This window comes from Pocillopora verrucosa, chromosome 8, assembly GCF_036669915.1.
Source record: "Pocillopora verrucosa isolate sample1 chromosome 8, ASM3666991v2, whole genome shotgun sequence".
Lineage (NCBI taxonomy): Eukaryota > Metazoa > Cnidaria > Anthozoa > Scleractinia > Pocilloporidae > Pocillopora > Pocillopora verrucosa.
Genome location: NC_089319.1, coordinates 17,055,424 through 17,067,729, shown reverse-complemented (window position 1 = coordinate 17,067,729; position 12,306 = coordinate 17,055,424). Strand labels below are relative to the sequence as shown.

The 12,306-nt window shown below is 38.6% G+C and overlaps 2 protein-coding genes across 9 annotated transcripts in view; one reads left to right on the top strand and one right to left on the bottom strand.

Annotated features, from left to right (window-relative positions):
* The window catches only part of LOC131776612 (G-protein coupled receptor GRL101), a 29,121-nt gene extending 22,083 nt beyond the window's left edge, over nucleotides 1–7,038 (top strand). For all 7 annotated transcript variants that reach the window (XM_066171522.1, XM_066171521.1, XM_066171520.1 and 4 more), the window contains exons 8-17: nucleotides 828–965; nucleotides 1,066–1,176; nucleotides 1,510–1,539; nucleotides 1,628–1,775; nucleotides 2,414–2,485; nucleotides 2,837–2,980; nucleotides 3,163–3,234; nucleotides 3,713–3,784; nucleotides 4,435–4,506; nucleotides 4,951–7,038. In XM_066171522.1, coding sequence (XP_066027619.1) covers nucleotides 828–965; nucleotides 1,066–1,176; nucleotides 1,510–1,539; nucleotides 1,628–1,775; nucleotides 2,414–2,485; nucleotides 2,837–2,980; nucleotides 3,163–3,234; nucleotides 3,713–3,784; nucleotides 4,435–4,506; nucleotides 4,951–6,043 — 1,952 coding nt within the window. In that variant the 3' untranslated portion in view covers nucleotides 6,044–7,038. The remainder of the gene's footprint in view (nucleotides 1–827; nucleotides 966–1,065; nucleotides 1,177–1,509; nucleotides 1,540–1,627; nucleotides 1,776–2,413; nucleotides 2,486–2,836; nucleotides 2,981–3,162; nucleotides 3,235–3,712; nucleotides 3,785–4,434; nucleotides 4,507–4,950) is intronic.
* Nucleotides 7,039–7,415: 377 nt separating this feature from the next.
* Nucleotides 7,416–12,306, bottom strand: LOC131776613 (calcium-regulated heat-stable protein 1). Of its 2 annotated transcripts, none has more exons than XM_059092829.2 (4): nucleotides 12,163–12,271; nucleotides 11,747–11,930; nucleotides 10,726–10,848; nucleotides 7,416–8,750 (listed from the first exon to the last, which is right to left on the bottom strand). In XM_059092829.2, exons 2-4 carry the CDS (start codon nucleotides 11,926–11,928, stop codon nucleotides 8,603–8,605), a joined length of 453 nt encoding a protein of 150 aa, XP_058948812.1. In that variant the 5' UTR covers nucleotides 11,929–11,930; nucleotides 12,163–12,271; the 3' UTR covers nucleotides 7,416–8,602. The 2 variants fall into 2 exon arrangements, with proteins under 2 accessions (XP_058948812.1, XP_058948811.1); XM_059092828.2 differs by having other exon boundaries at nucleotides 7,505–8,750; nucleotides 11,747–11,934; nucleotides 12,163–12,306.

Below are 12,306 nucleotides of genomic sequence, written 5' to 3'. Positions count from 1 at the left end.
GTGGCGTCAATAAGAGGTACTTAGATAACCAGTGGGGAGTGATTTGAAGCGGCTCACGTATTACTCAACAGTAATTTTCCAATCCACCACACATGTACTTCGGTATTGGAACGTTATAATGGGGCACGTACCCTGAATCTTTCTCTAGAGAGAGGAAAAACTTGCAAGCAAAGCTGGACAGCGGTCCATCCAGTTATTTTCGAGACCGACACTTGACTGATCGTCCAGTAAGATCGTCCAGGTGAAAGTATTTCTGAGAGGGACTGTTGCTGGTAGTAGTGACTGATGCTTAGAATAAGCTAGAATATCTTAGAGTCTCAGAGTCAAATGGTGACTTTTGCTAAGGTTGTCGAAACGTCTGTCGCTACATTACCGAGAACAGTTCGTTTTCAGAACACTATACCCAGATGATCAGGCAACAATATACACTTAATGTATGGTCCCGAGGGAAACAGTTGGTTTTATTTTCCCGAGAGTCCTAATGTTTCTCGAGACGAAGTCGAGGGAAACATCAGGACTCGAGGAAAAACAAAACTAAATAGTTTCCCGAGGGACCACACATTAAGTGCTTTGTTATATATTTAGACTTTCCCTTAAACAGGCAAAAACAAACTAACGTACTGTTTTATTCGGCGCACGGGCAACAACTTTGCAGTTGTATCCCAGTCGGGATATACTTGAATTTGATCAGGGGCATGAGACTAAGAATCAACCGATCACAGTGCTTGTTTTGTTGAGTGAAAGTCTAGGTATATAACAAGATCAGACGTTAATCCTAGATTAAAACCGTTTACTAAAAACAATTAAAAAATGCGTTTAATTCGCAGCATCAACGATGAATCCTGACTCTTGCAACGTAATGCACGTGGTGCTAAAAGGGAAAGGACAAGATAAAGTTGGTTTTGTTCTCAACAGGAAATGCAATTACAAAGACCGTTGCGCTGGAGTTACAAACACTAGCCAAGGTAATGTTGTTTTACGTAATTAAGCCCCTGCTAAACGATAAATTTACGGAAACCAAAGTTTATTGTCGTTTTAACTTTATCAGTTTATTGATTTTCATAGCCGTGGACGTGCCTTGTAACTTCAGCAACTGGTTCAAATGTTCAAACGGCCGCTGTGTTCCAGATTACTGGCGATGTGATGGTAAAGATGACTGTGGAGACAGGAGCGACGGTAATCTTAATCAATATTTTAGTAACAATTTACCGTCTTGTATGTCTATCTGTCTGCTATTTTATGGTCTGTCTGTTATCCGTCTGTCCGCCTGCCTGCCTGTCTCCTTAAAACTGTCCTGAAATCCGACTCTGTTTGCCTGTCAATTTCCTTGACTGTCTGTCTGCCTCTCAGACCATGAGTGTCTATTTTCGCTTCTTCGTCGTCTAATTATCTCCTTATTTAACTTCATGTTTGTCTGTGTGGCCGTTAAATCAAACCATCCCATGCGACGACTTGCAGTAAGAGACCAATTCAACACCTAATGTAGACCTTTTTGTTTTTCACCCGCAGAGCTAAGTGGTTGTTCTTTCCAGGTACAAGGTAAAACAAATTCATTTTTGAATTTCATAACGTCAAACAAGTATCAGAGATAAAAACCAACAGGCGATGTCATCTCCTCTACTTTCAGCTTGCAGCTGGGTAACCTACTGCCCCAAATCTAGATGGGAAACCTCTCTCGGAAATAAACCACCTGTCAAAGTCAGCTCACTCGCCTACTGCAACAGAAAAGATCTTAGACGCATACCCACCTACCTACCGGTCAAAATCACAACACTGTAAGTCAAGGAAGAATTTAGAATTAGGAAATCGTTGTAATAAAACAAAAATATTCGCCAGGAAAAAAAAAATTTAATATCACGAGAGGGATACCAGATGAGGAAGTCTAAGCACAGGAAAACACACAAAGCTGTCTTATGAGACGTTTTCAAACTATCCCATGGAATGTAAAACCCCTAGGGTAATTTTCACCCGTTACAAGGTCACAGGGAGACGGTGTTCAACTCCTCACTTACTGCTGCCTTAGAATATCCATGTCTCACTCTTAGAATGGAGCAGTGGAATTCACTTGTAGTATACAAACTGAAATCACGGGAACTACCGGTAGTTCATTCTTAGCCGAAGCCGGTATCGTCGTGTTTGCGTAAGTGTACCCACTGTGTGTAGGTTCTCCAGGGAATGAATCCTGTATCCTTGAAGGGAAGCAAACGCAGGGGGGGGGGGGAGCCCATTAGCGGAGCCCCATACAAAAGATAATGTGGAGATCTATCCACAAGAAGAAGTGGTTGCTGCTTGCCATCCGTGCATCCCTGTGTAACTTAGCAGATCCATCTGTGGAAATTAAAAAACTTTGTACCCAAGTAGAGTTTTAATTTGGTTGAGTGATTACATCATTCATTTCATTATCTTATGGTAGGGTGATCAAGGAAACAAAGCTGACGGCCATTGAGAGATTCAGTTTCGCAAGATACGAACATCTTGAAATAATGTAAGATGACCAAAGCGCCAGTTGGGAAGAAAACATATATTATGTAATGAGTGGAACCTGAGAAGAACACTTTCATCTTTGAATTTCTTATCGAGTAATGTCAGAGCCATCATCAATCTGCTGATTTAGCCAGAAGCCGACTCACAATACAGTAGGAGTTGCAATAAAAGTTTTTCGCATACAGCAATTGCTCATTGTCGATTTGCAGAGTTTGATAAAGAGATACATCTAAATGATCAAAATTTATAGCGACTGCACTGTTTTAGTAATCAGAATGGGAAAATTATTATAAAATGACCATTTTTTGACTAATTCTCAGTTAGGTTGATTTTATTTGTTATTTTTACCCAGCAACCTGGAAGGAAATGTTATAGAAAAGATACAGGAAAATTCCTTCATTAAACTGCAGTCACTGAAGACACTTATACTGAAACGAAACAAGCTACGTGTATTGAAGACAGGAACATTCGAAGGTTTAAGGTCGCTAACCGAACTGTAAGTGTTTGGGGCAGTATATCTTTAATTTATTTCGTAGCGTTTCATTCCTGTTCTCAGAATTATGTGCGACTAAAACCAGTAGAAAGCAGTAGCATATTGAGTGTTCCATCAACTTTCTAAAAAGCCTTAAATTCCCATTTTACGCGTTGTAAAATGTTTTTTCCCTTCTTTATTAACAGTGATCTCGAGGAAAACCCACTCGAACAAATAGAGGCTCGTGCATTTAATGGACTGAAACACTTACAAAAGCTGTGAGTATCAGCTAACAAACGTCAAACAGAAGTATATACAAAGAAAGAAGTTTCGTCGTAAAACCAAAATCAAAGTCAACTCCACAGTTTATTAAGAGATATTGGAACCATAGTAAACATCACATAGGCAATTGAGAATTAAAGAAAAATGGCGGTAAACTACCTTAAGCGCGTTTTTAATCTGATCGGTTGATAAGGTTAGGTGAGATTTGAAGACATATAACAGTGACAGTTAAGAAATTTTGAAATAACGATAAATTTGCCAACTCGATGAAAAATCTCTCAATCTGGTATTGCAGCACGAAATAAAAAAATCTGACGATAAACATGAATGGGACAAAACCACATCAATAGTAGGCTGTTATTTGTAAGAAATTGGACTCGGATTTATTGTTGATGTTTCGCTAAAGCAGAAAATTTTGAGTGTGCGCCTTTGAGATCAATATCACTAACGTTATATCAGTTGTTGATCTAACAGAAACTTGAGCAATATGGATTTGAAGACGATCTCTTCTGAAGCATTCCATGGAATGGACTCTTTAACAGAACTGTAAGTACAATCAAAATAACAGTGCACAATACAAACATGAAGTGAAGTCGTTGTAAAAGTATTTCTGGTCCCGGTTATTCGAAAGGTGGATAACGCTATGCAGTGGAAAAATTCTCTACGCAGTGAATAGCACATCACGTTTTGTTGACACTTATCCGCTTGATTGTGTCTTATCCAAGGGGAACGTTATATGTTCATCGAACAACTGGCCATGTTGGTTACGATTGGATCTAGATCGCATTTCATCTGAATTGAACAAGAAAATCGGTTAGAGAGACTGTGGCTAACCATCGAGGTAAAGGTCACTTGTAATAAAAATATCCTTCGTTTCATGATGTCGTTGCAAATGATGTCGATCGCGACGTTTGGTCTGGATTCTGTTGGTATGCATTCTGAACCACGAGTTGAGTTGGACTGGTTACGGGTCAGCTTCTGTGACACAATGCTTCGCGTGCATTGGTTGGCTTTCAACGGGGATCACGTGAAAATCACATAGCTAGTCAACTTTATCGCTTGATGAAGACGAGCAGTATTCGGTGGAAACTTCACCAGCCACATCAGAACTGACTACATCGTTAATAACAGATCACCTAACATGTTAATTACCACAATTATTACATTTCAACCCTTATTATCACTCTTTTTTTCAGTTACTTGGATCGCAACAAAGATCTACAGCAGTTACCGTTGGACATCTTCGACACTGTTCCACTGACGTATCTGTGAGTACACTCCTAAACAAATATAGGTGCATTTGGTCCCTATTTAGGCTGACTAAATAAGTAAAACTAGAGCTCTACATCTGTTCTTCATAAAACTAATTTTTTCGTATAGCAACGTTTAATTATGGTTTTTTTCCTCCCAATCTAAGCCTAGTTGAGAGATTTCAACCCATTGCCGAAACTATCATGTTGATGACGTGACTGTACCGACCTGTTTAGTTCTACGGATTGGTTGGTACCGGTACGAGAAATTTAATCCAAATGGAGACATCGCATTGCTTTCAGTTTTTATCAACAACGTCATCGTTAACAAAAACTAAACGCTTTGCTAGAGGAAATAACAAAATTGCGCTAGAAAGGCCCATGTGCACCTGTCTTAAATAAATTACCGCTCTAAAAGGAATTAAAGGCGTCACCATGGATACCTTTCATTTTTTTTTCTAGGAAGACCGACAAGTTCGAGTTTTGCTGCATAGCAAAGTTATCTGGTCCAAACTGCTCGGCTCCTAAAGACCTGTTCTCTTCCTGTGATGATCTTATGGCAAACACCACTCTTTATGTCTGTATCTGGATTCTAGGGAGCATCGCATTGGTTGGAAATGCCTTTGTACTGATGTGGCGAATGAAAACCAAGAGCGACAACAAAGTTCATTCACTGCTGCTGCTTAACCTGGCAATTGCGGATTTCTTGATGGGAATTTATTTGATTATTATTGCGGGTGTAGATGTGTTCTATCGCGGGAGGTACTTCATATACAACGCCAGCTGGAAGCGGGGTCCACTATGTCAGTTCAGCGGTTTCATCTCCACGATCTCCAGCGAGGCCTCCGTGTTTATTTTAACAATTATGACAGTTGATCGTTATGTCACTATCGTCCACCCTTTCAGACACATAGGTCTGAGCGTGCGTGGTACGTACGTAGCGTTGTTTGTCACGTGGTTTGTGGCTTTCATACTGGCTGGGATTCCTGTGACTGGAATTGAGTACTACAAAGAATTTTACGCGCGTTCGGGAGTCTGTCTTCCGCTACAGTTAACTGCAAACAAACCCATGGGATGGGAATATTCTGTCTTTTTGTTTCTTGCCTTAAACTTTGCCTCGTTCATGCTGATATTCGTTCTGTATTTGGTGATGTTCTTCAAGATCCAGAAAACTCGCCAAATGAGTGGTGCAGGTAATGCAGTCACTTCGATCGGAACTAGAATGGTATTTATCGTCCTGACCGATTTTTCTTGTTGGATTCCGATCATAATCATTGGAATTGCTTCGCTGCTAGGAATGGAGGCAAGTCCGACTGTGTACGCTTGGATAGCTGTCTTCGTTTTGCCTTTGAATTCCGCTTTAAATCCGATTCTTTACACAATTTCCACCGCCAACTTCCGAAGGAAACTTCGTGGTACTGTTCGCAAGCGAAGTCGGAAAACCGAAGGTTACGTCACCGAGCATTCGTTACTCGACTCAAAGTCGGCAAATTCAGGATCCAACAATGGGAAGTCAAAACTCCTAAACGGAAATACGCAAGATACCGATTTATAAGTGAGCAGCTCTAGAATTAGATACTAGGTGAAAATTACGGAAATTCTTGTCATCAATACGGGAGAAGACCAAGTACTACATATGAAATGTAACAACACGCACTTAATCCTGAGTAAGCTAAACTCAAGATTACAACAATTGCCAAGCTTGATGTCAAGAAACACCGAGGAACCTTCACGCTGTAAAAACCAATAACTGCAAGTTTTAAAATATCTCTCCATAAAGGGAACAAACACTTTTAGGGATAATTTTGAACAATTGATCTTACATAATAGAGATGAAAATCAGGATTTGATCTAATTGCTCTATTCCAACACGAAACAAATGCTTTGAGTCTAATCAGACGAGTTTGTTTGCTGACAAAGGGTAGAGTATATGATACAGGGCTTCGGCTGCGCCATTAAGCATTTTTCATTTAAGTCAGTGTCAATCATGAACAAGGTTTGTAATGGTTTTACTTCATCACACCAGTGATTTGTTAGAGACACGGGCTCCTTGTCCGTTTCCTTCTGATCCGATATGATAACTTAGGGTTTAGTTTTTGAGACACTCAATAGAAAAGTGCAGCATAGCCTGCAATATGATTTCAAGATAAGTGTTAAAATTCCCATGATATCAGCTGATTCTGGAGATTGGCTAGTGAGGGCCCAGTGGACCCTCAGTCACCCCCTTCTTAAATCTATATAAATGTCCTAGTCTCCTACCCAAACCTTCCACGGCCAAGCCTACATTTCAGTTACAGTTACAGTTACATGGAAGGACTGAGCACGACATTACGAATGTCTTAATTTCTCCTGCAAATTCAACATAAAACTCAAAATAAACGTGTGTCAAAGTGTATCTGATATATATACCAAATACTGCTTTTCTGTTCCAACTTTCTTAGAATAATTCAGGAGGGTAGGCAAAGTAAGAGGTGCACATGCACCATAGAGCCCTCTCCCTCCCCATTCTTCAGCTGCACCCTTGAATGAGAAACCTAGGCATTAACAACAACAACAACAACAAAAAAGAAAACAACAGCTGAAACACACACACGAAGCTTCTTTTAGTGCTAAAACAAAATCTAGGAAATAGTACCGTAAGGGCTACAAAATTTTGGTACATACAGCCTAAAGATGGTTTAAAAAGGCTTATTTTAGCATAAAAACAGAATAAAGGACATAGGTAAGTATAGTGCAATTGACAAATGTATGTTAATTTAATATTTTCAACTATAAGTGTTTTGGGCCAATTTTCAGCCTTCTAAACACTGTCAGTCCACTGTCCATGATGCGTTGGTATCACATTGGCTGACAGTTGGTGGACACAGGTTAACAACAGCTGGAAATAAGAGCTATTGTTCACCAAAAGTGAACAAATAACAGAGATCTGAAAACACATGTCGATTATGCTTTTAATAATATCAGTTTCACCATGTGAATCAACAAGCAAAACACAAAACACAAATCCATACACTAATGAAACATGATATGAAGGGTTTTAATAACCTTTTCCATAGGCAGCTGTCAATCATGGCTGTGACCAGAAAAGGGACTAAGGCAAAACCCTAACATGAAAGCCTGCTTGCAGGCTAACAAGGCGGTAGTGAGTGGTCTTATAGGCAGTGGTGAGGGGTCTTAAAGGCAGCAATGAGGGGTCTTGTTGGCAAGTTCACTGGCTTTCATTGAAACCCCTAGATACTGTCTTTTAGAATTTGTACAAAGAAATCAAAACCTGATAATACAGATCAGCAAGTGATATTTGAACATAAACTGCTCCAATGGAAAAATACAAAAGTATCAAAATTGTGTAGTCCAAGGGAAATCTATCCCTCAGTTAAAATTAGAGGAGGTTTTAGCTTGAATTTCCACCTTATGGAAAGTTCCAGTCTCATGCTACAAAACAGCAACTGAAAAAGGTGACCACAGAGACAACCGTTTTGAAACCTTTTAGTGCTAGATCACTACCATAGAAATTATTTAGGTGATTTTACAGGTACAGTAGAACCTCACTACCTTGAAGTCAGTAATTCAAACTCCCTGCTGATTAAAACTTGGAAATATTTCCCTCCTTGTACATTTTTAAGTTATTTACTGCACTACTAGCCGACTAACCCTTTCACTTCCAAGAGATAATTGTTAATTCTCCCCTTTACCTGTTACATTGTCCTTGTAAATTAGTTACGAGAATTTGATAAAAGTTTCTACCTGACAAGTTTGAATATTCCCATTGCCTGTTTGCTGGATAATGTACAGATATTATAAGAGGAAATTACATCTTAATCAATCACCTCTGGGAATTAAGTTTGGCCCATCATATCTCTTAAACAAGCAAGGTGACCTATCTTTTTAAATTTATTTTTTAAAACATGTATTGGTAGGGAACATTTAAGGAAAAGTTTTAAAAAATTGTGCAATAACTTTTATTTTCTGAGCAATCACCTTAAAGGGTTACCCCCTCCCCCACTGCCTCAAATGTTCTCTGTTTCCATTGAAGATGCAAGTTAGTGAAGTTCTACTGTATCAACCATTAAAAACCATTCAAACATTTAAAAGTATGTTCAAGTGTCTATTTCCGCTAAGAACTATTCCACCATTTTTCATGTGCACCCTTCATTTCAGTTAGCACTACCATCACTGCTTGTTTCTCAACATTTTTTGGAGGCAGAGGACAAGTGCGGAAGGACACTTTGTCTCCTTCTTTAGGTACAAACTCTCCTTCAATACTGAAATAAGAAGTAACAAAAAAAAATTTTTATGCAAAAACCAACTCATAAGATCAATGTTGTGCAACAATTTTTTAATAAATTCAACAGCTAGGAAACTGTGCCATAAAATAAACCACTTTGATCACCCCTGGACTTCAAGCAGTCAATCTTTTTTGGCAAAGTCTTTCATGCAAGTAAAACAATTATAAAAATAATATGAAAAAAAAAACCAAACAAACAAAAAGGACAATGGGGAGAGGGAGGGAGGAGGAGTGAGCCACAAAAAAGTAGGGACTTCAGACTGATCCAGAGAGTTTGACCTCTGTGTTGCACTCACAATGCATATATGTAATTGGCTAACGGCTGAAAACTGCAAAAGCAGTGAAGCATGTTAAGGAATTGCCAACATCCAAGATTTATTAAGGTTGATGAGCGGTAGGAATTTTTATCACAGTTTCAAAAAATGTGTTAGCTGAAACCATTGAAACCATTGAAACCAGAGCAGACTGATGCCCTGAAAGCACTTGTTGGCAGAAATCGTGTTCAGGCAAACTTTTGCCAACCAGCTTTGGAAAGAGCCTTATCTACCAATATTATTATTTTTCTGTGTGCCTCTTTCCTAGAGTTAAGTGGCGTGCTAACATCACTTTTAGGGGAGAGGAGAGACTGATATTTTTTTAACTTGCCCAATGGACTTCAAAAAAAAGAAGGAACTGCACATAGCCTAGACTTTTCCATGCAGTATCAACTCTTTTTGAGTATCTTAGTAGAGGCAAAATTTTTCAAACAGATATCATTAAGGCTAGGAGTGGGGGTGGGGAGGGGGGGAAAGGTGAGGGTATTGTTGTTGATTCCCTGCTGGTGAATAATTTTCTCTACATATAGTTAGGCAACTTTGAGGTCTGCAACAGACGTTTTTAAATAAATAAACAATTTGCAGATTCGTTCATTTGCTATGATTATATGGACCACTGAGCCTTCTGTGTGAAAACATCAAAGAGGTAAGTCTTCACCAGCTAAGTAGTTTGTAAGTAATTTAGTGTTAACAACTGAGTTGAAAACATAAATTGGCTACCATAAAGAGGGATTGACAAAGTAGTTTGTAGTTGTAAGTAGTTTGTAGTTGTGAAGCTTACTACCATTCTGCTGCCTCAAGGCACATGACATTTTACAATTAAATGAAATGTAGAGTATTTTGATTCGCAGATGATATGGGAGTAAAGAAATGATCTGCACAGGGAGGCTGAAAATAAAAACATTGTAGAAAAGAAACCCAAAAGAATTCCTGCTTCCACAGTTTCAAACCTGTAGCTCCCAGATACTACATGGGTGCTTCTACAAACTGTCCTGTCTAGGCCTAAGTTTTTCAGGCTTTGTTTCTGCAATTTCTTTAATTGCAGCTGACCCCAAAGCTAGAATATCCTATGACAGGGTAAACCTGTATCATCAACTGATTTGTTTATGTAAATTGGCCATGGTAAAGAGCTAAAAAGCTGATGTCAGTTTCAAGCGTTAGCCCTAAGACTGAGCAAATGGATGAATTGTGCATTGTGTGCATGTTTACATGCAGAAAATGGTGCTACGCTATTGGTGGGAATATGGCAATGAGTAAACAAGAATAAATTAGTGGAATGAAAAGCACCCATTGATACCGTGGGGATTGAGAGTGCTGATTTGAAAGAAAAATCTTTGTTCTAGAGTAGTGTGGCTTTCTGAGCTGCCTGAATATAGGGAGAGGCTGTAAACTACTGTATACTGCCCTGAACGGCTTACAAAGATTAGGGAGATTAAAGTGTCTAGCATCTGGTTTGGATGTGTCCATATCTTATGGTTGAATGTACATTCAAATAAGACTCAATTTCTTTCTGTGACAGTGCACTGATGCTAAGAGAAAATCCTTCAGGGCAAAGTGGCTTCACCTTACAAATTTCATTACATTACTTTCATGACCTACAGAAGCCATATTTTATTTAATAACTCATTTTATACTCACTCAGAAATATGCACAAAAATATCCTTTCCTCCATCATCAGGGGTAATGAAACCATGACCCTTGTTCCGACAAAAATTCTTACAGACTCCTGTTTGCTCTGGAGATTCTGATGCAATTCTTGATCTAGATTTAAAATTTAAAAGACATTCAGCATTACGTTTCATTAAATGTAACATCTATGTAATAGATAAAGACAATTCACTCTAAAGAGAGAGGGGGAGAGGGATCTTTCTGTGCTCACTTTTTATCCTATAATTTTTTTCCCCTTTAATTCCCATGATCTGATTGGTGATTTTCCCCTCTAACTGTTATACATTTCCTTGTAAATAAGTTACTAGAATTTGGTGTTAGCTAGATCAAGATTGAAACTTCTACCAGATAAATTTTCATTATCTTTTTGCCAGATAAAGTATGGATATTTTAGGGAGAAGTCATAGGTTAATCTCTTCTGGGGGTTGATTAAAGGTTCATCATAGCTGGACTATCTATCAATTTGCTTGAACAATTTTTTCCTCAAAGGGTTTCCATTCTAAGTGTTAGAACAAATATATTGACAGGAACAAACTAGGACTACAATGTCATGATTCCGAAAATTTATCTGACTATGCAATCTTTTTACTGATAGCAATATTGAAAAGTTAATTTAATCCTTGCAAGAATTCAGGGGAGTAGAAGGGGCTTGGCCACTTGGTATGCAAATGCTTTCTTTCAACAACATAAGATTTATTTTTAAGTGAAATTAAATCGACCAAGACGCACTCGTCTGGTTAGAAATTGTTATCTTGGGTCTTTTCAAAAAGATCTGTGAAAACCAAGTGAAAAGTGAAAAAAACATTTTGACAAATAAATTAAGATTAATTCATGTACATTTAAGAGTTACTCTCGAAGAAAAATTTACATGCTGTTTACAATTTCAATAACATACAAACAACAACAGCTGAGAAAAATAAATTGCATTGATTGAAATCAGTGAAATCTTTGACATCCAAACACTGTTTTACGATATGGGATAATTACTTACTGGGAAGAAGTCCTAGTTCGCCTCGTGGGTACAGGACTAGGTATTTTAAATGGAAATTTTCTTGGGTGCATGGGCGAGCCCTCTGGACTTGACAAGCTCTTTTCTTTATGGTCTTTATTAGGGCTTCCAGCTGGCTTTTCTTCCACGATCTCCACTTGGCCGTCTTTGTGTTCAGAAGACATACCTAACTACATAAATTTACGAGCGAAAACGTCAAGCAGAAATGAGCGTTTCTTTTAGTTAAAATCGAGACAAAATCCAGGCCCTCGCTTGTGCATTTCAGATTATGTTAATACCAATGCATCGCTCTCGAGTATTTAATCATAAAACCATCACGCAAAACAACAAAAAAGGGTTTTGCAAGGATTTACTCCTTCTGATTTTTTAACTGATGCATTCAATAAAAGTTAACTCACCTTTGATAAGAAATAATCTTAAATACTGGCTTCAGGCTGTAAAGTAATCTTGCACGACACCACTTCCAACTTCACTCCACTTCCCTCCCTCGGAGAAGAATCATTCCCAGCTCTTCTCTGTCAATGTTTGAGCCCAAAGCCTGG

Coding starts and splice junctions, on each gene's coding strand:
- LOC131776613 (XM_059092828.2), bottom strand. CDS start 11,928: ATGTCTTCTGAACACAAAGACGGCCAAGTGGAGATCGTGGAAGAAAAG. Junction 10,849..11,746: donor CGAACTAGGACTTCTTCCCA/GTAAGTAATTAT, acceptor TTTTAAATCTAG/ATCAAGAATTGCATCAGAAT. Junction 8,751..10,725: donor ATTTTTGTGCATATTTCTGA/GTGAGTATAAAA, acceptor TTCTTATTTCAG/TATTGAAGGAGAGTTTGTAC.